Source organism: Lithobates pipiens, unplaced genomic scaffold, assembly GCF_037356315.1.
Source record: "Lithobates pipiens isolate NorthernLeopardFrog02 unplaced genomic scaffold, aLitPip1_a1.2 Scaffold_18, whole genome shotgun sequence".
NCBI classification, from domain to species: Eukaryota; Metazoa; Chordata; class Amphibia; order Anura; family Ranidae; genus Lithobates; species Lithobates pipiens.
In genome coordinates, this window is record NW_027507758.1 from 18,129,329 (window position 1) to 18,152,059 (window position 22,731).

Genomic DNA, 22,731 nt, shown 5'->3' on the forward strand with positions numbered 1-22,731 from the left:
CAAGTTTGATGTCTGGTGTAGTGGTGTGAGTCGTAATAGGATTTATGTTATTGCTGTAAAGTATTTTTTTGTTTTGAGAGCAGATTTGCTATATTTATTTTAATTTATGTAAATACGTATAAATTTATGTATATTTATATATTGTGATTTTATGCTTATTGATTGCAAGACTTTTAATAAAGGAAAATTGGGAAGAATACTCATTGGTGATCAGTGGGAAGAATGTTCCTTACATTGGTGATCAGTGAGAAGAATGTTCCTTACATTGGTGATCAGTGGGAAGAATGTTCCTTACATTGGTGATCAGTGAGAAGAATGTTCCTTACATTGGTGATCAGTGAGAAGAATGTTCCTTACATTGGTGATCAGTGGGAAGAATGTTCCTTACATTGGTGATCAGTGAGAAGAATGTTCCTTACATTGGTGATCAGTGAGAAGAATGTTCCTTACATTGGTGATCAGTGGGAAGAATGTTCCTTACATTGGTGATCAGTGGGAAGAATGTTCCTTACATTGGTGATCAGTGGGAAGAATGTTCCTTACATTGGGGATCAGTGGGAAGAATGTTCCTTACATTGGTGGTCAGTGGGAAGAATGTTCCTTACATTGGTGATCAGTGGGAAGAATGTTCCTTACATTGGTGGTCATTGGGAAGAATGCTCCTTACATTGGTGATCAGTGAGAAGAATGCTCCTTACATTGATGGTCAGTGGGAAGAATGCCCCTTACATTGGTGATCAGTGGGAAGAATGTCCCTTACATTGGTGATCAGTGAGAAGAATGTCCCTTACATTGGTGGTCAGTGGGAAGAATGCTCCTTACATTGATGGTCAGTGGGAAGAATGCCCCTTACATTGGGGATCAGTGGGAAGAATGTTCCTTACATTGGTGGTCAGTGGGAAGAATGTTCCTTACATTGGTGATCAGTGGGAAGAATGTTCCTTACATTGGTGATCAGTGAGAAGAATGTTCCTTACATTGGTGATCAGTGGGAAGAATGCTCCTTACATTGATGGTCAGTGGGAAGAATGTTCCTTACATTGGTGATCAGTGAGAAGAATGTCCCTTACATTGGTGATCAGTGGGAAGAATGTTCCTTACATTGGTGATCAGTGGGAAGAATGCTCCTTACATTGATGGTCAGTGGGAAGAATGCCCCTTACATTGGTGATCAGTGAGAAGAATGTTCCTTACATTGGTGATCAGTGGGAAGAATGCTCCTTACATTGGTGATCAGTGAGAAGAATGTTCCTTACATTGGTGATCAGTGGGAAGAATGTTCCTTACATTGGTGATCAGTGAGAAGAATGTTCCTTACATTGGTGATCAGTGAGAAGAATGTCCCTTACATTGGTGATCAGTGAGAAGAATGTCCCTTACATTGGTGATCAGTGAGAAGAATGTTCCTTACATTGGTGATCAGTGAGAAGAATGTTCCTTACATTGGTGATCAGTGAGAAGAATGCTCTTTACATTGGTGGTCAGTGGGAAGAATGCTCTTTACATTGGTGGTCAGAAGCACTGATGGTTGGTGAAAAGCCTGCTCTTTACAGATAACTAAGCAGATCATGGGTGTCAGTGGGAACTTATCTGAGAGGAAGAAATTGCTGATCTCTCAAGAAGCCCCTAGAAACCTATGCAAGAACGCTGGCTGAGAAAGTCCTCTCTATAGCAAGCAAACTGACATACATACGGTACAGTTGCAAGGCTACAGTACTATCTACAGAATGGGGGGGATATCCAAAAGTCCATAGCTCATCATGGAAGAAGTGTGGTGGTGGCATGTTTTTAATGTATTTCTTTAAAGCTAAAGTTTAATATAAAAATACCTTCATAGGTGGGTGTCAGTCTCCAGGAGTGACCCATGTGTGTCCAAGTAAATGAATGAGAGACTTACTGCAACAGTGATCCATCCTATCCCCAGCCAAACTCTCCATCCACTTCCATTGGCTGTGGCCAGTTCCCCTCAGCCTGAGATGAATGAAGGAGGACAGTCTCTACAGCAGGCTGAATATACTGTGCGGCTTGCTGGGAACTGAACCTGAAGCTACTTAAATTGTGTATGGTAAATGAAACTGACCAAGCTAGTAAAGCGATCGTTATAACGCTCAGATGATTTACACAGAAAAAAAAAATGAAACAACATGTGAAATCTGCTGGCCTAGAAATCCCCGGGGGGAAACAATCAAAAAACGTGAGAGACGGCGGCTGTCCCCGGGCCAAGAGTGGCCTCCATAATTGTCCCTCCCAGCTATTTCCCAGCTGTGTGCTCAGATGACAGGAAAGCTGCAGGTCTTCACGCTTCATTTCCTTTATCTGCTTGTGGAGTCTCTGCCAGGCTTGTCAATGAGAATAAGAAATGGGACCCCCAAGAACAGGATCCAGGAAAGACAGAGGTGTATATAGACATAGCAATCCATGTAGTTGCTGTGGGGCCTGGGGTGGGAGGGGGCCCCATTAGGGAAGCTTCTAAAGGAAAGTTAAAGTGATTGTAAACCCTTATTTATTTATTTTAAATAACAAACATGTTATACTTACCTGCTCTGTGTAATGGTTTTGCACAGAGCAGTCCCAGTTCTCCTCTCCTTGAGTCCCATGCCTGAGCCCCTGGTTCCTCCCCCTGCCGAGTGCCCACTATAGAAAGACGATTGCTATGGAGGCACTCATATGAGCTCGCTTCAGCCTTTATAACCACTTTAAACTGTGAAGTCTAAAGTCTAGAGGAGCTGATGGTATGGTATGCACTAGGAGTCATTTATTTTTGGTGGTGGTGTGGTGTGCACTGGGAGCCATTTATTGTTGGCGGTGGTGTGGTATGCATTAAGGGCCTTTAATTTTTCTTGGTGGTGTGGTGTGCATCGGGAACCATTTATTTTTGGTGGTGGTGTGGGGTGCACTGAGAGCCATTTATTTTTTGGTAGTGGTGTGGTATGCATCGGTAGCCATTTATTTCTGGTGGTGGTGTGGTATGCATTGGGAGCCATTTATTTTTGGTGGTGGTATGCTCCGGGAGCCATTTATTTTTGGTGGTGGTGTGGTATCCACCGGGAGCCATTTATTTTTGGTGGTGGTATGCTCCGGGAGCCATTTATTTTTGGTGGTGGTGTGCACTGGGAGCCATTTATTTTGGTGGTGGTGTGCACAGGGAGCCATCTATTTTGGGTAGTGATGTGCACCGGGAGCCATTTATTTTTGGTGGTGGTGTGCACTGAGAGCCATTTATTTTGGGTGGAGGTGTGCACCAGAAGCCTTTTATTTTTGGTAATGGTGTGCACTGGGAGCCATTTATTTTGGGTAGTGGTGTGCACTGGGAGCCATTTATTTTTGGTGGCGGTGTGCATTGGGAGCCATTTATTTTTGGTGGCGGTGTGCCCTGAGAGACATTTATTTTTGGTGGCGGTGTGTACCAGGAGCCATTTATTTTTGGTGGTGGTGTGCACTGAGAGCCATTTATTTTGGGTGGGGGTGTGCACCAGAAGCCTTTTATTTTTGGTGGTGGTGTGGCATGAATCAGGAAACATTTATTTTTGGTGGTGGTGTGCCCTGGGAGCCATTTATTTTTGGTGGTGTTGTGTACCAGGAGCCATTTATTTATGGTGGTGGTGTGTCATGAATCAGGAAACATTTATTTTTGGTGGTGGTGCGCCCTGGGAGCCATTTATTTTTGATGGTGGTGTGTACCGGCAGCCATTTATTTTTGGTAGTGGTGTGGCATGAACCGGGAGCCATTTCCACCTCCTCTGCTTAGCTCCATTTGGCAGTTTAATTTGCATCTCTTCCTCGTCCTGATTCTGTGAAAATCGCCGCCATGACTGTTCCTCATCTTGGGGGCTGAGAGTTTAAATGACGCTGAGATGATGAATAATTGAGAACGCTTTTCTCTGCCTTATCTGGTGACAACATCCAGAGGAGATTATTAGCGCACAGATGAAATGTCATGGGCTTAACGCCTCCACGCACCCCAGGGGGTCGTTTAACCCCCGCAGCTCCAGAAGGTGACCTCCTCCCTGTGACAGTTGCAAGGGGGGGGGGGGAATTATTATGGAATCCTCTAACATAATCTGCATTAAACACATTTCTAATGAGTGGAGATGATTCCTCCACGGGGATGGGCATGGGGGAGGAAGCAAGATAAGACTGTATATATGTACAGTCCATGTATGGGGGCAGCAGTTAGTGGGGGTCATTCACACACTGCAGGGTTTATGTGGACTGGCAATGACAATATGGGGTTGATTTACTAAAACTGGGGAGTGCAAAATCTGGTGCTGCTCTGCATAGCTTAACGGAACAAACTGAAGTTAGAAGCCGATTGGCTACCATGCACAGCTGCATCAGATTTTGCATTCTCCAGTTTTGGCAAATCAACCTCTATGTGCCCATTTAAGTCACCCATAGACAGGTCGAAATTCAATTTTGATCCGTCTATGGGCAGGCTGGGTGTACTGAAGTTGATATTTGGATCGACTTTAGTACAACCAGCCTGTCGTTTTTTGTTTTTTTTTGCTCGATCACTGCCGGTGGCTATGGCCACCGGCAGTGATCAATGTATTCTGCTGCCCGGGAAGGATCCCCGCCAGGAGAACACAACAGCACTGCGGGAAGGTGCAATGACTGTGTTAATGAGGGAATCAAGTGATTTTCTGTCCTTCAACCCATGGTTGAAGGACAAAAAATTGTATAACCGCTTGTCTCTCGCAATACGTATATATACATTGCAGTTTGCAAGTGGTTTACTGGGGTTATGGCATGAAAACGGTCCGAGCGGCTCATTAGCTGCCGGATCGCTGCTCGCTGCTGTTTCTCGGGCTTACCATTTTTACTGGCACACCCAAGAAACAATCTGACAATGCGGCCGCCTGGTCATAGAGGTGGAAAGAAACCAGATCATCTCTATGGCCTTGGGGGACCGGAGCAATGTCATGATGTCACTTCTGGAAGTAAGTTTTATTTTATTTTTTTAAAGCAAAAGATCAACTTTTTTTTTTTTTTTTTTTTTATCTTTTGTTTTTAAAGGTAAACGAGAGCTTTGGGGTCTTTTAGACCCCCAGATCTCTCCATAAATAGGACCTGTCTATTACAAGGGATGTTTACACCTCACATGTGAGATATTGCCACAAACGTTAGAGCGAGAGCAATAATCCTAGCGCTAGCCCTTAAAGCATCGCCTATGGAGATTTTTAAATACCATAGTTTGTCACTATTCCACGAGCGTGCGCAATTTTAAAACGTGACATGTTAGGTATCTATTTACTCGGCGTAACATCATCTTTCATATTAAAAAAATAAAAATAAGGGGGTATACAGTGGGGGGGAAATAAATTATTTGATCCCCTGCAGAAGCTTGCCCACTTACAAAGAAATGAAGGGTCTATCATTTTTATCATAGATGTATTTTATATGATAGAGACAGAACATCAACCAAAAATCCAGAAAAAACACACGATACAAATGTTATAAATTGAGTTGCAGTTTAGTGAGTAAAATAAGTATTTGATCCCCAAGCAAAACATGACTTAGTAGTTGGTGGAGAAACCCGTGTTGGCGAGCACAGAGATAAGAAGTTTCTTGTAGGTGGTGACCAGGTTTGAACACATCTCAGGAGGGATTTTGGTCCACTCTTCTTTACAGATCTTCTCTAAATCCTTAAGGTTTCTTGGCTGTCAGCTGGCAACTCGAAGTTTCAGCTCCCTCCATACATTTTCTATAGGATTAAGGTCTGGAGACTGACTAGGCCACTCCGTGACCTTAATGTGCTTCTTCTTGAGACATTTCTTTGTTGCCTTGCCGGTATGTTTTGGAACATTGTCATGCTGGAAGACTCATCCATGACCCATTTTCAGTGTTCTGGCTGTGGGTAGAACGTTCTCATCCAAGATTTTATAATACATGGTCCCGTCCATTCGCTCCTCAATGCGGCAAAGTAGGTCTGTACCTTTAACGGAGAAACAGCCCCAAACTATAATGTTTCCACCTCCATGCTTGACTGTAGGGATGGTGTTCTTAGCCCTTGTACACACGGTTGGACATTCCGACAACCAAATCCATCGGATTTTGTCCGACGGATTTTGTCCGAAACTGTTGTATACACACAGTCGGACAAAGTTATCGGAAAATCCGATAGTTCAGAAGGTGATGACGTTATTTCGTTACGACGGGACTACGTTCAGGCTAGTAGCCAATAGCTTTGGTGTAGGAATTTGATCTGAGCATGCGTGGCACTTTGTCCGATCGGAATTCTCTACACGATTGGACAAGGTCCGATCGGATCATGTTGTCGGAAAATTTTATAGCCAAGCTGGAAAACTTGGTCCTTCAGATATTCCGACGGAAACAGTCCGATGGAGCCCACACGCGGTCGGATTATCCGACAACACGATCCGATCGGACATTTTCCGTCGGAATGTCCGACCGTGTGTACAAGGGCTTTGGGTCATAGTCAGCATTTTTCTTCCTCCAAACACGGCGAGTCAAGTTAATGGCAAAGAGCTAAATTTTGGTCTCATCTGGCCACAGCACTTTCTCCAAATCCTTCTCTAAATCACTTATTTGTTTTTCTAGGGCAAACATCAAACAGGCCTGTACATGTGCCATCTTGAGGAGGGGGAATCACTGTGTTTGGAGCCAATAGATGGGGCCATGTATTGTAAAATCTTGGATGAGAACCTTCTTCGCTCAACCAGAACACTGAAGATGGGTCGTAGATGGGTCTTTCAGCATGACGATCACCCAAAACATAGGAGTGGCTCAAGAAGAAGCACATTAAGGTCATGGAGTGGCTTAGCCTATAGAAAATTTATGGAGAGAGCTGAAACTTCCAGTTGCCAAGCGATGGCCAAGAAACCTTAAGGATTTAGAGAAGATCTGTAAAGAAGAGTGGACCAAAACCCCTCCTGAGATGTGTGCAAACCTGGTAACCAACTACAAGAAACACCTTAAAGCGGAGGTCCATCCTAAAGTGGAACTTCCGCTCATTGGAACCCTCCCCCCCTCCGGCGCCACAATTGCCACCTTTCGGGGGGGGGGGGGGGTGCAGGTACCTGTACAGTACAGGTATCTGCACCCCCTTCCGGCATAGATATCCGCAGAATCTACGCCCCTTTCCGCAGGTCCTCCGCTGTCTGCTGGGAAACACATGGATCCCAGAGACAGCGGGGACCATCCTTATTGCGCAGCGCGACTTGCGCATGCGCAGTAGGGAACCGGGAAATGAAGCTGCAAGGCTCCACGTCCTGATTCCCATAGCCAAGATGGCGGCAGCAGCACCCGAGAGACGATCGAGAGATCGGTTTCGGCTGCCGACATCGCGGGCGCGCTGGGCGGGTAAGTGTCCTTATTTTAAAAGTCAGCAGCTGCAGTATTTATAGCTGCTGGCTTTTAAAAAAAAAAAAAAAACTGCGGAACTCCCGCTTTAACTCTTTGCTTGCCAATAAGGGTTTCTCCACCAAGTACTAAGTTATGTTTTGCTTGGGGATGAAATACTTATTTTATTCACTGAACTACAACTCAATTTATAACATTTGTATTGTGTGTTTTTTTTTAATTTCTGGTTGATGTTCTGTCTCTATCATTTAAAATACACCTATGAAAGAAATTCTAGACCTTTCATTTCTTTATAATTATTTTCACCACTGTATATTGTGCCTTGTTTTGTTTTTTTAATTCAGTAAAGTGTATGTTTTCTAAACAAAATTGCGTTTGAAAAACTGATGTGCGAGTATCATGTGACATAAAAAATTGCAACAATCCCCATTTTTTTCCCTAGGGTCCCTGCTAATTATATATTTTATATATATATATATATATATATATATATATATATAAATAAAATGTTTGGGGATTATAAGTAATTTTCTGGCAGAAAATACTGATTTAAACTTGTAAAAATTGCCAGTAAATGCATGCTCTTCAAGTGGATAATGTCCGGTATGTCCAGCCATACGAAGGAGACCAGCTCTGTTTTAAAAAGGGACAAAAAAGGGATTTTGAAGTTCCATGGACACTCTCTGCAAGGTTAAGGGGAAGCTGACAGTGAAGCAGTTAAAGGAGACGTCACGGAGCGTCAGGTGTGAAAAAGAAGCTGCAGGCGATACTTCTTGCTAAGCAACGCAACACAGAGGAAAGCCAATTCCTCGCTGAGCAGTCTGGGGCAATCGGCCATTTCATTTTATATGCTATTTCTAGGCCACCATTTGGAACACACCAGGAAAACACACCTTGTTCTTAGGGCTGCTGTTAGAAATCAGGGGGCTCCATACAGCCTACCTGACAGAGCCCCCCAGCAGAAAGTGACTGAGGATACAGATATTTACAGTGCCTTGAATAAGTATTCATACCCCTTGAAATTAAATTTCTACCCCTATTCATAACCCTTGAATAAATGGTTTTCAACTTTTTTTTACAAATAAATATGTGAAAAGTGTGGGGGGCATTTGTATTCAGTCAATACTTTGTAGAGCCCCCTTTCTCTGCAATTACAGCTGCAAGTCTTTTTGGGGATGTCTCTACCAGCTTTGCACATCTAGAGAGGACATTTCTGTCCATTCTTCTTTGCATAATAGCTCAAGCTTAATGATGGCGGCTCTGCCAAACCAAGGGAAAAGTCCAGTGGACCATGACTTCAGGTCCTCTATGATGTTGCGTAATAGTGGTGTGTAGTTAGCGGAGTAAAGGTTTGTGGGGGGAAGCTGGTAGCTGGATTCCTGAATACCTTATTGCAGCATTGTCGATAGGTATCTAATGGTAAAGTGACGTTAAAGAGGGATTCCACCAAAAAAAAAAAATATTAAAAGCCAGCAGCTATAAATACTACAGCTGCTGACTTTTAATAAATGGACACTCACCTGTCCCGGGGTTCAGCGATGTCGGCAGCCGAGGCCGATCGATCGCTCGGCTGCTGCCGCCACCATTCTAGGTGAGGGAATCAGGAAGTGAAGCGAATCGGCTTCACTTCCCGGTTTCCTACTGCGCATGCGCGAGTCGCGCAGCGCAATAGGAATTCTCTGCGCTGTCACTGGGACCCGTGTGTGTCCCAGCAGACAGCGCGGCAGGACAGGAAATGGCGTAGACTCCCACGGGAGTCTATGCCCGGAAGTGGGTGAAAATACCTGTCTTTGACAGGTATCTCCACCCCCCTGCCCCCTGAAAGGTGCCAATTGTGACACCGGAGGGGGGGAGGGATCCGATCAGCGGAGGTTCCACTTTAGGGTGGAACCCCGCTTTAAGGGCATTGGATTTTGTAAAATTGATTTGTAAGTTGGTTAGAGCTTTGAAGATGTTGAAGTTTTTAAATAAGTTTGGGATTGTTGTAAGCGGTTCAGTAAGGAAAAGCAGGATGTCGTCTGCAAAGGCGGCTAGTTTGTAGGTGTGTTGACCTATTTTGATTCCCTTGATATCTGGGTTCGCTTTAATGCATCTTAGTAGTGGTTGAAGGGTAAGGACAAAGATCAGTGGGGAGAGGGGGCATCCCTGGCGAGTTCCATTCGATATTGAGAAGGCATCTGATAGGTGGCCATTTATGCAGACTCTGTGGGCTGTGGGATTGGAGTAGAGTGTGAGTATAAAGTTTAGCATTCGGTATGGAAGACCAATGGACTTTAATGCTTCTGCCATGTAGTCCCAAGCCTCTCTATCGAATGCCTTCTTTGAGGGAAAGAAGGAACCCTTGGCGGTGACTGGATGTGAGCCAGTGATGAATGTTAATGGCCTTGATTGTGTTGTCCCTTGGTTTCCTACCTGTAATAAAAAAAACGTGGTCAAGACATAACAGGGGAGAAGTCGGTTGGCTAGCATTTAGGAAAACCACTTAAGGTCCACATTCAGTAATGAGATTGGTCTATAGTTGATGTCCAGGGAGGGGTCTTTCCCTGGTTTCGGAAATAAGTGCTATGTGGGATTTCATTAAGTCCCATGGGGGCTCTGACGATGATGTGAAGGTGTTGAAAGCTGAGATAAAAGCAGGGGTGAGAAGTTCTGCATAAGTCTTATAATATCCCACTGTCAGTCTGTCCAGGCCCGGGCTGTTACCCGGTTTCATTTGTTTCAGAGCCAGTTAGGCTTCTTTTCCCGTCAGAGGGCCATCTAAATATTGAGCCAGGGTGTTTGATATTGGGGTGGAACTATATTGTGTTAAGAAATTGGTAATTAACTGTTAACTTGATGTAGTGTTTTTTGATGGGGCCTTTGGGGGTAGGTTATATAGTTGTCAGTAATAGTCAAAAAAATGCTTGGCTATGTCAGGGGATGAACTAATTTTATGTCCTGATGCATCCGTCAAGGGATGTATCGTGGAGTCAGCTCTCTTAGATTGTAGGGCTCTAGCTAAGACCGCTTTCACACCAGGGCGTTTTGCAGGCCCTATAGCGTTATAAACAGCGCCTGCAATCCGCCCAAAAAAAGCTGCACCATTGTATGTAGTGTGAAAGCCCGAGGGCTTTCACACCGCAGCGGTGCGCTGGCAGGACTTCAGGGAAAAGTCCTGCCAGCAGCTTCTTTGGAGCAGTGAAGGAGTGGTGTGCTTACCGCTCCTCCACCGCTGCTCCCCATTGAAATCAATGGGGCAGCGCTGTAATACCGCCGGCAAAACGCCGCTTTTGCGGCGTATTGCCGGCGGTTTTAACCCTTTCTCGGCCGCTAGCGGGGGTGAAAGCACCCCGCTAGCAGCCGAAATGCGCCGCAAATCCGGCAGTATGGGCAGTGTGGTGTGAAAGGGGTCTAATAATTTTCCAGCTTTATTACTGTATTCATAGTAAACCTTTTGAGATAGGATGTAAGTTGTTTGCCAAGAAGTTCGGTCCTGGTTCTTACGAGGGTGTGAAAGGTGTCTGCAGCTTGTGTGTGTTTATGTGCACACTCCAACTTTTGAATTTGGGTGGTAAGTTCCAGGATATGTTTCTTTTTCTCCCATTTTTGTTTGGCGGCTGCTGCAATAAAGGTGCCCCGTATTACACATTTGTGGGCTTCCCATGTAATGACTGGGGAGGTGTCAGTAGGTTTGTTTTCCCGTGAAGTATTGTTTGATGCAGAGCTTAACCTCTTCTGCAATAGAAGGGTCTGTGAGTAGAGAGGGGTCTAATCTCTAGGACTGTGGGTGATTGTGTACCTCTGGGAACGAGATGGTCATGGAGATGGGGTGGTGGTCTGATAGGAACATGGGGTCGATGGATATACTCTTAAGGAAGGGTAGGTCATTCTGCACGATAAATAGGTATTCTATCCTGGAGTACCTATTTTGTGGGGCTGAGAAGAAGGTAAAGTCTCTGCCGTTAGGGTTTAATGTGCACCAGGAGTCATGAAGCAACAGGTCTCGTACTTGAGATTTAATGGATCGAAGAGCGGCATAGGGGAGAGAGGATGTACCGGTAGAGGTGTCTTGGAGAGGGTTCAGGGAGACATTAAAATCGCCTCCTAGGATAAGGGTGCCTTCTTGAAATACGGTCAATGCTGTAGTTATGTCGCGAAAGAAGATAACCTGTCGGCTATCTGGTACGTAGACATTCGCTAAGGTCTTTCTGCCAAGGTATGACCCTTTCAGAAAGAGAAATCTACCGTCTTCGTCAGTGAGTTGAAAGGGGCAGTGTTTTGCCAAGAGTATGGAGACTCCTTTTGATATGGACGTTCAGTTGGATGCATGGTATGTATTTGGATGGTATCTATTCATTCATTTTGGGATGGAGTCGGTGCGGAAGTGCGTTTCCTGCAAAAATAGTATGTAAGCTTTGTTCCGTTGCATCGCGAGGAGGAGCGAGGAGCATCTTTCTGGTATATTTAGTCCTCTTGCGTTAAGTGAAACAAGTTTGACAAGGAGTTTGTCACCTTTGGGGGGGAGTAGGAGCCATGAGTGGTGCGGTTGCGGAGAGTGTCTCGGATGGTCAAAGCGAGCCTCTGAAACCTGTAGTTGGTTGGGCCTTGAGCTGTGGCAGGGGGGAAGACAGGGACCGAGTTGAAGTTTAGGCTTGGGTAGTTATTGGGATGAGGGAAGGGGGTGAGGGGTATGAAGGGAATAGATCTGGGGGTGGGAAAGAGAGGGAGCGGGGAGTCTAGGTGTAAAAGGAGAAGTGCAAGAGAAGGTAGTCCGGCCACAGGTGAGAGCTTGCTCACTTGCCCGAGTGTGGAATATACCGCCTGTGCAGTATTGCCGGAGGAGATCAGTGGTATGCGGGGTGTAGAACTATCTAGGAAGATGTAGTACAGGAAGCTACCACTGTGTGGGAGGTGGTCTGTCGAGGGAGAAGGATAACCTAGGTGTTCCATCAGACCGTTAGCCATATAGGGTTGTTTTGTATAGGTCTGAGAATGGCCTGCCTTGACTGGGCCATGCTAACACATGAATATGCTTTGATCTCTTGATTCTGGCTGTATGTTTAGGGTCGTTGTCCTGTTGGAAGGTGAACCTCCACCCAAGTCTCAAGTCTTTTTCAGACTCTAATGCCACGTACACACGATCTGACTTTTTGACAGACTTGGTCTGGCGGACTATCCAACGGACTTTGCAGCTGAGGTCCGCCGAACTTTCAAATGAACGGACTTGCCCACACACGATCACTCCAAAAGTCTGACGGATTCGAACGTGATGACGTAGAATAAGGAAGTCCATAGCCAGTAGCCAATAGCTGCCCTAGCGTCGGTTTTAGTCCGTCGGACTAGCACACAGGTAACCGGATTTTTCGACCGGACTTGAGTCCATCGGAAAGATTTGAAGCAAGTTTTATTTTGGGAAGGAAAAGTCAGCTGGAGCACACACACAATCTAATTGTCCAATGGATTCCAGTCCGCCGGACCAGGTCCGTCGAAAAGTCCAATCGTGTGTACACAGCATAACAGTTTTTCTTCCAAGATTTCTTGTATTTGGCTCCATCCATCTTCCCATCAACTCTGACCAGCTTCCCTGTCCCTGCTGAAGAAAAGCATCCCCACCACATGATGCTGCCACCACCATGTTTCACGGTGGGGATGTTGTGTTCAGGGTGATGTGCAGTGTTAGTTTACTGCCACACATTGCGTTTTGGTTTTAGGCCAAAAAAGTAAAATTTTAGTCTCATCTGAGCAGATCACCTTCTTCCACATGTTTGCTGTGTCCCCCACATGGCTTCTCACAAACTGCAAACAGGACTTCTTATGACTTTCTTCCTCCAATGTCTTTCTTCTTGTCACTCTTCCATAAAGGGCAGATTTGTGGAGAGACGACTAATAGTTGTCCTGTGGACAGATTCTCCTACCTGAGCTGATAAAAAAACCTTCTGTGTGTAGCAGCCACCCCAGCACCCCCTAATTACTTATGTAAGCCCCATCTCTCTCCAGCAATGTCCACCAATGTCTAAGCCATCCGGGACACTCCTCCTGATTGGCTGAAACACAGCAGAGGTGCCATTGGCTCCCGCAGCTGTCAATCAACGTCAGTAAGCCAATCAGGGGAGAGAGGGGGCAGGGCCGGGTCGGGGCTCCATGTCTGAATGGAGCTGTGACTCAGCTCGGATGCCCCCATAGGAAGCTACTAACTGTGGGGGCACTCGATTGGAGGGAGGGGCCAGAAGCAGCAAAGAGGGAGCCAAGAAGAGGAGAATTTGGGCTGCTCTGCGCAAAACCAACTACCCAGAGGAGGTAAGTATAACATGTATTGTTATTTTTTGATTTTTTTTAAAACGAGACTTTACAATCACTTTAAAGCTCTCCTTGCCCGGCTGGTCAGTTTAGGTGGACGGCCATGTCTTGGTAGGTTTGCAGTTGTGCCATACTCTTTCCATTTTCCGATGATGGATTGAACAGAGCTCCGTGAGATGTTCAAAGCTTGGGATGGTTCTTTATAACCCAACCCTGCTTTATACTTCTCCACAACTTTATCCCTGACCTGTCTGGTGTGTTCCTTGGCCTTCATGATGCTGTTTGTTCTCTAACAAACCTCTGAGGTCTTCACAGAACAGCTTTATACTGAGATTAAATTACACACAGGTGGACTCTATTTACAAATTAGGTGACTTCTGAAGGCAATTGGTTCCACTAGATTTTAGTTAGGGGTATCAGAGTAAAGGGAGCTGAATACAAATGCCCCCCTACGCTTTTCACATATTTATTTGTAAAAAAAATTGAAAACCATTTATCATTTTCCTTCCACTTCACAATTATGTGTTGGTCTATCACATAAAATTCCAATAAAATACATTTACGTTTTTGGCTGTAACATGAAAAAATGTGGAAAATTTCAAGGGGTATGAATACTTTTTCAAGGCACTGTATACAGCGATCCATCACAAAGCTCTGCAGCACGGGTTGTTCTCTGTGAATGAAGAGTCAGCACTTGCGTAATGAGCGGAGCTGACCCCACCGTAATGGAGAATGTGTACAAAAAAGGGTTAATCAGGCATGACAAGTATATATGGTGTATATTGATTTTATTGACTGAAATACACAAAATGGGTTGGGGGAGGGGCTTTTATTTTAGGTATTTACTGGCAGTCTTCACCCCACAGCCACCATTGATGGCCTATAAAACTAAAATATCACAGGCATGGGAGACGCTCCACACTACGAATGCTGCCCTCCAGTTCATCCCAGTCTAAAGCCTCGTACACACGATCGGATTTTCCGATGGGAAATGTTGGATGTGAGCTTGTTGGTGGAAAGTCCGACCGTGTGTACGCTCCATCGAACATTTGTTGTCGGACTTTCCTCCAATAAATGTTGGATGGCAGGTTCTCAAATTTTTCCGCCAACGAATGTGTGTTGTCAGACTTTCCGAGCGTGTGTACACAAGTCCGTCGGACAAAAGTCCAAAGTACAAACACGCATGCTCGGAAGCAAGGAACGAGCCGGAAGCGGACGGTCTTGTAAACTCGCGTTGGTAATGGAGAATTAACATTCGTGACGCGGCAAATTATGAAATCTGGAAATGCAGCGCACAATTCTCTTCTTCTATAATGGGATAATAATGAAGCTGCTTTGCTGGTGATACTGATGGAGTTATTGCAAACTGATTTTCAAAGGCTTTTTTTTCAAGAATAATATTATTATTATTTTTTTATTTTTTTGTCCATTAACCACTTGCTTACTGGGCACTTAAACCCCCTCCTGCCCAGACCAATTTTCAGCTTTCAGCGCTGTCACACTTTGAATGACAATTGGGCGGTCATGCTACACTGTATCCAAATTACATTTTTTTCACACAAAGGGAGCTTTCTTTTGGTGGCATTTAATCACCACTGGGGTTTTTATTTTTTGTTAAGCAAACAAAAAAATACAGACATTTTTGAAAAAAAAAACATGTTTCAGAATTTTTCAAACGGGTAATTTTTCTCCTTCATTGATATTCGCTGATGAGGCTGCACTGATGGGCACAGATAAGGTGACACTGATAGGCACAGATAAGGCGACACATATAAGATGGCACTGATGGGCACTGATAAGACGGCACTCATGGGCCCTGATGGGTGGCACTAATGTGTGACACTCATGGGTGGCACTGACAGATGGCACTGATGGGCAATGATGATGGCACTGGTACGTGGTATTGATAGGCAGCACTGGTAATGACACACTGATTAATTTATAGGCGGCACTGTGGGCACTGATAGGTGGCACTGTGGGCACTGAGAGGTGGCACTGAGGGCACTGATAGGTGGCACTGTGGGCACTGATAGGTGGCACTGAGGGCACTGATAGGTGGCACTGTGGGCACTGATAGGTGGCACTGTGGGCACTGATGGGTGGTAATGTGGGCACTGGTAGGTGGTGCTGGTGGGCACTGGTAGGTGGCACTTTTGAGCACCTTCACAATCTGGACCTATGTCCCTCTCGCAGCCCCAGTGATCTGCTTTTATCAGCATAAGGAGGAAAAATAGCCAATTATCAGCTTTGTATACATCACATGATCGGCTGTCATTGGCTGACAGCTGATCATGTGGTAAGGGGTGGCCTGACTGGTGGCTTTGAAATTGCGCTGCAGTTGTGCGATTTCAAAGCTGCATTCAGTGTGAACAGGGGTTGAAGCAGGTTTTGAATTCCTATAGACTTGAATGGGAATTGGGAATACAAAACCCATTTGAGGCCAACAAAAGCCCATTGACAAGACATAAGAAAACTCCTCCAGTGTATGGAATGTTCGGTGATAATACCGATTGGGGATTGGAATGTATCTGCAGATACAGGGGAAAAGCTGTTACACTAAACTTCATCAGGAAGTCTCTGGAAAGCGCAGTGAGGTGGAGAATGTATGAAAAATCCATTGATCAGACAGAAATTCAACTTTCGGAGTTCCTCCAATCACAGAGCTGAACAAGATGGCTACTTACACTCAAAGTTCTTGACGATGTGCTGCAGACAGAGGTCGGTGAGAAGCGGGACGATAGCCAGGGACCAGCTGTAGTCCTCTGTGATGATCCGACGCATCTTCCTAAGGTCAGCCGCTGCATTTCTTTGCTGGATGGGTAGCGGCGCGGTGACCGCCGCCCTCTCATTGGCTGCAGACTCCGGCATTGTTGGGACGGGCTGGCCAATCTCAGTTGCACATTCCTGGAGGATGGAGGAGGAGAGGCAGATTATTATTCTGTTCTATAAATCAGTAGGATACAGCTGTGAGAGTTCATAGTATGGGTTCATCCAAGAAATAAATCCTTCTAAGAGGAAGTGAGGAGAAATCTCTCCAGTGGGGATACACACAGCAACAAAAACTTGACAGAGGCTCTAAACCCACGGTGCCCAACCTGTGGCCTACGAGCCACATGCAGCCCTTTGGAAACCTGCTGTGTGGCCTTTTGCAGAATCCAACAGTCAGCAATAAAAAGAAGCATTAATTGCAAATACGATATAATGACAGTGATCTCTAGCTGTCTCATGTGGTGCTTCCCCAGTCTCTTTCTCCCAAACTGTCTGTCCAATCTACAACCACATTTGTTGCATGTCTGCAGTCTCTGATCATCTCCTCTAGTATGTCTGCAGTCTCTGATCATCTCCTCTAGTATGTCTGCAGTCTCTGATCATCTCCTCTAGTATGTCTGCAGTCTCTGATCATCTCTTCTAGTATATCTGAAGGTTCTGATCATCTCTGCTAGCGTGTGTGCGGTCCCCGATCGTCCCTTCTAGTATGTCTGCAGTCTCTGATCATCTCCTCTAGCGTGCCTGCAGTCTCTGATCGTCTCCTTCTACATGTCTGCAGTCTCTGACCGTCTCCTTCTACATGTCTGCCGTCTCTGATCATGTCCTCTAGCATAGCATGTCCGCAGTCTCTGATCATCTCCTCTAGCATGTCTGCAGTTACTTATAGTCTCCCTTAGTATGTCTGCAGTCTTTAATCATCTCCTCTAGTATGTCTGCAGTCTATAATCGTCTCCTCTAGTATGTCTGCAGTCTTTAATCATCTCCTCTAGTATGTCTGCAGTCTATAATCGTCTCCTCTAGTATGTCTGCAGTCTATAATCGTCTCCTCTAGTATGTCTTCAGTCTCTGATCATCTTCTCTAGCATGCTTGCAGTCTCTGATCATCTTCTCTAGCATGCCTGCAGTCTCTGATCATCTCCGCTAGTATGTCTTCAGTCTCTGATCATCTCCTCTAGCATGCCTGCAGTCTCTGACCGTCTCCTCTAGTATGTTTGCAGTCTCTGACCGTCTCCTCTAGTATGTCTGCAGTCTCTGATCATCTCCTCTAGTATATCTGAAGGTTCTGATCATCTCTGCTAGCGTGTGTGCGGTCCCTGATCGTCCCTTCCAGTATGTCTGCAGTCTCTGATCATCTCCTCTAGCGTGCCTGCAGTCTCTGACCGTCTCCTTCTACATGTCTGCCGTCTCTGTTCATGTCCTCTAGCATAGCATGTCCGCAGTCTCTGATCATCTCCTCTAGCATGTCTGCAGTTACTTATAGTCTCCCCTAGTATGTCTGCAGTCTCTAATCATCTCCTCTAGTATGTCTGCAGTCTCTAATCATCACCTCTAGTATGTCTTCAGTCTCTGATCATCTTCTCTAGCATGCCTGCAGTCTCTGATCATCTCCGCTAGTATGTCTTCAGTTTCTGATTATCTCCTCTAGCATGCCTGCAGTCTCTGATCGTCTCCTCTAGTATGTTTGCAGTCTTTGATCAGCTCCTCTAGAATTTCTGAAGTCTCTCACGGTCTTCTTTTGTATACTTTACAATACGTGTGGCCCTTTGGAACTATCAGGGGCCACAGCTGAGGACCCCTACATCTTGTAAATTGACAACCACTGCTCTAAACCATCTCCACCATTTAGGAAAACAAAATGGGAATCAATAAGACAAATAACCACCAATCACATATTAAATGTATATGTTAATAAATTCCATCTAAAAATCTCTTCTTGTTGGTATGAAGCTTCTGCATAGGAAACTTCCCACAATTCACAATGGCGGCACCTTTTATGGAGGAACTCTGTGGGCAGTGATGTGGAAGGTGGGTTATTCTGTCTCTGGCAGGGCCGCCTCTCACCCATCGAGGTGTGATGGTTGCTCCGTGACACCTCGGAAGTAGGTTCTGGTCTGTCCTCCTGCCACACAAGAAGAAGGTCATGTGACCAGCCTGGCAGCTCTAAGGGGCCTAATTAGAAGAGCAGAAAGTGGCACCCATCGCTACAGCACCTTCATTCAGTGAAACACAGAGAACCCGACACTGTACAGTGATTTGCTCTAAACTTAGAGTTCCGCTTTAATAAACAGAGCTAGGTGCTGTCGGGCCTCGTCCTCCGCCATCATTCACACCGCGTTTCAGATGACAGCGAAATTATATGTCCGGCTCTTCCTCTGTGCAATGTTCCCCCAGAGACCGGCTATTCATATACCTGGCAAGCGGGGTCACAACCTCAGTGACAAAACAATAAATTACATAATCAATCCCACCATCAATTCTCATTCAGTCGATGGAAGTTATTGAGGCCCCTCCCCCCATGGCGACTGTCCTGTACAGGAAAAAGAGGAGTCGGTCATCGCTTATAGCAGGGGTAGGCAACCTGGGCCCCCCCAGCTATTGTGGAACTACATTTCCCATGAGGCATTGCAAGGCTAGCAGTTACAATTACTCCCAAAGGCATGATGGGACTTGTAGTTCTACAACAGCTGGAGGGCCCCAGGTTGCCTACCCCTGGCTTATAGTGACCACAACCACCTGAAGACCATTGACAGAGACAGCAGGACTCGGGCCCACACCTCCCGGCGTCCGCATCATTGGATTTGATTGCCAGCAGCGGGAGCCAATGGCTGCGCTGCTATCAATCTATCCAATCAGGACCCGAGACACCACCTGGAGCTGGTGCACTCGTTCTCGTCACTGGAAAGACTGTGTTCAGGTAAGATGCAATTCACCTTAATACATAGAATGCATTAAAGTGAAAAACCTTGAGGGTTTACAACCTCAGTAGCCTCCCTGGCGGTATTCCCCAGTCTGGCTCGGGGTGAGATTTAAATTACCATAAGCGGTATTCCCGAGCCAGACTTGGGATCGCATCGCTGGATCCATGTAAGGGTTACTTACCTTGTCCCCTGGATCCAGCGATGTCTCCCCGCTGTGATCAGTGAGCCGCCGTGTCTCGCTCGATCTGTGACAGTGCCGAGCTCCGTTCCCTGCGAGTGCTGCGACGCACAGGGACGGAGTTCGGCGCCCAATTCAAAAAGTTAAAAACACAGTATAGATACAGTATACTGTAATCTTACAGATTACAGTACTGTGTCAAATAATTACACATCCCCTTTGTCCCTAGTGGTTTGTCCAGTGCCCTGCATGCAGTTTTATATTATAAATACGGTACTGTTCTTTATGCCCGGAAACTGGAGATTGTCCATAGCAACCAAAAAATGTCCGTTTACATCAAAAGTGCTTATAGACCAGCTAGAAAACAGCGATAATACATTAGAATCACTTGCAGAATTGAGCGATAGTAATTTGTGGGGAAATTCATCATCAAACACTAAAAGTAATGACAGCGACAATTCTGCAACTCAGCATATTTCAGTGTTTTTGATTAGATTACATTATTGAATCATTTTTATTATTATTATATTATTATTTGTTATAATTATTTATAGTTATTTATTTTATTATATATATATATATATATATTATAATTTATGATTTCATATTTCAAATGTTATCATACCCGGGATGTCTATTAGGCCGCGTACACACGCGAGGACTGTTCGCTCAACTTTGTTCGTCAAACAGTTTCAGCGGACAGTCCGCTCAAAATTAGCATGGACGGACTTGGCCACACACGACGAACGAACAGTCCGCTGAAACCGTGCGCGATGACGTGAACGGCACGTACGACGGGACTAGAAAACGATGTCCTATACACTGCAATGCAACCTTCGGCGTGTAAATTCTTTCTGAGCATGCGCGGAACTTAGTTTGACGAACAAGCCTACACACGAGGGGACTGTCCGCTCAAACCAAGTTTCAGCGGACAGTTTTTCGGAAATTCCGAAAAACTTTGTTCAGCAGACTGTCCGCTGAAACTGTCCGCTGAAAGCCCACACACGAGCGGACTGTCCGCTGAAACACTGTTCAGCGGACAAAGTTGAGCGAACAGTCCCCGCGTGTGTACGCGGCCTTAGACTCTTGTTTGGATGGATTTAAAGAGGAAGTAAACCCTGATGAGTTTACTTCCTCTTTGATTCCCTGCAAAGGTAAAGCATAATGGACTACTATGCATCGCATCGCATCACATAGTAGTCCATTATGTGTCACTTACCTGACACAATAGCCAGCGAAGTCACCGCTGTCCCCTGTAGTCCGGAGCGTCCATCTTCTTGGTGGGTCTCGCTGTTCCGCCGCTGTCATTCGGCGAAGCTGTGATGACGTCACTCCCGCGCATGCGCACAGAAGCCGCTACTCGCGGCATATCACTGTTGACAGAGGCGTGCTCAGTGCGCCAGCGGGCCGCTGTCTACGGCGTATGCGCCGTAGACAGCGGTTCCTGTCTTTCGGCAAATATCTCCTAAACCGTGTAGGTTTAGGAGATATTTCTTGGACCTACAGGTAAGCCTTAATCATGGTGTGGGGGGGTTGTTTTTCAGGGGTTGGGCTTGGCCCCTTAGTTCCAGTGAAGGGAACTCTTAAGGCGTCTGCATACCAAGACATTTTGGACAATTTCATGCTCCCAACTTTGTTGGAACAGTTTGGGGACGGCCCCTTACTGTTCCAACATGACTGCGCACCAGTGTACAAAGCAAGGTCCATAAAGACATGGATGGGCGAGTTTGGGGTGGAGGAACTTGACTGGCCTGCACAGACTCCTGACCTCAACCAGATAGAACACCTTTGGTATGAATTCGAGCGGAGACTGTGAGCCAGGCCTTCTCGTCCAACATCAGTGCCTGACTTCACAAATGTGCTTCTGGAAGAATGGTCAAACATTCCCATAGACACATCTCCTAAACCTTGTGGACGGCCTTCCCAGAAAAGTTGAAGCTGTTATAGCTGCAAAGGGTGGGCCAACTCAATATTGAACCCTACGGACTAAGACTGGGAGGCCATTAAAGTTCATGTGCGTGTAAAGGCAGGTGTCCCAATACTTTTGGTAATATAGTGTGTGTGCTACATGGGCGGGTTAATCAGGTTTGCAAGAAGCACAAAAACAGCTCTGGCAACGGAAAGGTTAAAGTTCGAAGCTGACCCCAATATAGAGATGAGAGATCATGCGCGGGGGGGGGGGTTGGCGGAGGACTCCGGGATCTCTGAAGGACCCGTCAGATTTCAGATGACACGGGAGATTTGGGGACACACAGCCGCCATGAAGATCTCCGGTCTTTTCCAGATGCCGCCATCCCACCACCGCTGCCCTTCCATTGGGCGCTGAGGAGGGTGATCAATGTGAGAACGGCGAGGACCTTTCCCGGGACATCTCCCAGCCCAGGGGTGACCCTCCAATGTGCACCTCTGTGACCCTGTGGGGGGCGGAGTCCGGACACCCCTACAAACACTGCGAAGAAATAGAACTGAACACAACAAATCATAACAAATCTACACTAAGTGTCCAAAGTGACAGAAAACTCCATACACTCATACATCAATGTTTACATCACCCCTCCCCCCATCATCACCCCTATACTGTGTTTATGTGTGCAGCTTCTATCAGGGGCCCACCCACAAAACCTCCACATGTTCCAGTACAGAGGAGTCCCCCTCCCCCGGGCACCACACTGAGAAAAGCAACACGGGAATACCTCTAGAGCCGATCCCGGGGCTGTCACACGGTGCAGTAAACAAACATGGCGGCGTCCTCTCAGCTGTGTATCGTTACCACGGCAACCGCGATGCCGCCCGTAACCAAGGAGGGAGGAGCTCACTGTGCTGAACCCCGCCCACTAGTGTCCTTACTGACTGGAATACCTCAATGGGCGAAAAAACTGACAGAACTGTAAAATCACCTATACTGTCCCCTATAAAGTGTATAATCCAAGGTATCACCTATACTGACCCTTATAGAGTGTATAATACACAGATATCACCTATAATGTCCCCTATAGAGCTTATAATACAGATACCACCGGTACTGTCCCCTATAGAGTGTATAATACACAGATATCACCTTTACTGTCCCCAATAGAGTGTATAATACAAAGTATCACCTATACTGTCCCCAATAGAGTGTATAATACAAAGTATCACCTATACTGTCCCTTATAGAGTGAATAATACACAGATATCACCTATACTGCCCCTATAGAGTGTATAATACACAGATACCACCGGTACGGTCACCTATAGAGTGTATAATACACATGTATCACCTATACT

The 22,731-nt window shown here is 45.9% G+C and overlaps 1 protein-coding gene across 1 annotated transcript in view; it reads right to left on the reverse strand.

The window, feature by feature from the left end:
• The window catches only part of DRC5 (dynein regulatory complex subunit 5), a 45,273-nt gene extending 22,999 nt beyond the window's left edge, over positions 1-22,274 (reverse strand). Inside the window, exons 1-2 of the mRNA XM_077485412.1 lie at positions 22,158-22,274; positions 16,284-16,503 (exon numbers count right to left, since the gene is read on the reverse strand). Of these exons, the coding sequence (XP_077341538.1) occupies positions 16,284-16,467 (184 nt within the window). The 5' untranslated portion in view covers positions 16,468-16,503; positions 22,158-22,274. The remainder of the gene's footprint in view (positions 1-16,283; positions 16,504-22,157) is intronic.
• Positions 22,275-22,731: the final 457 nt, after the last annotated feature.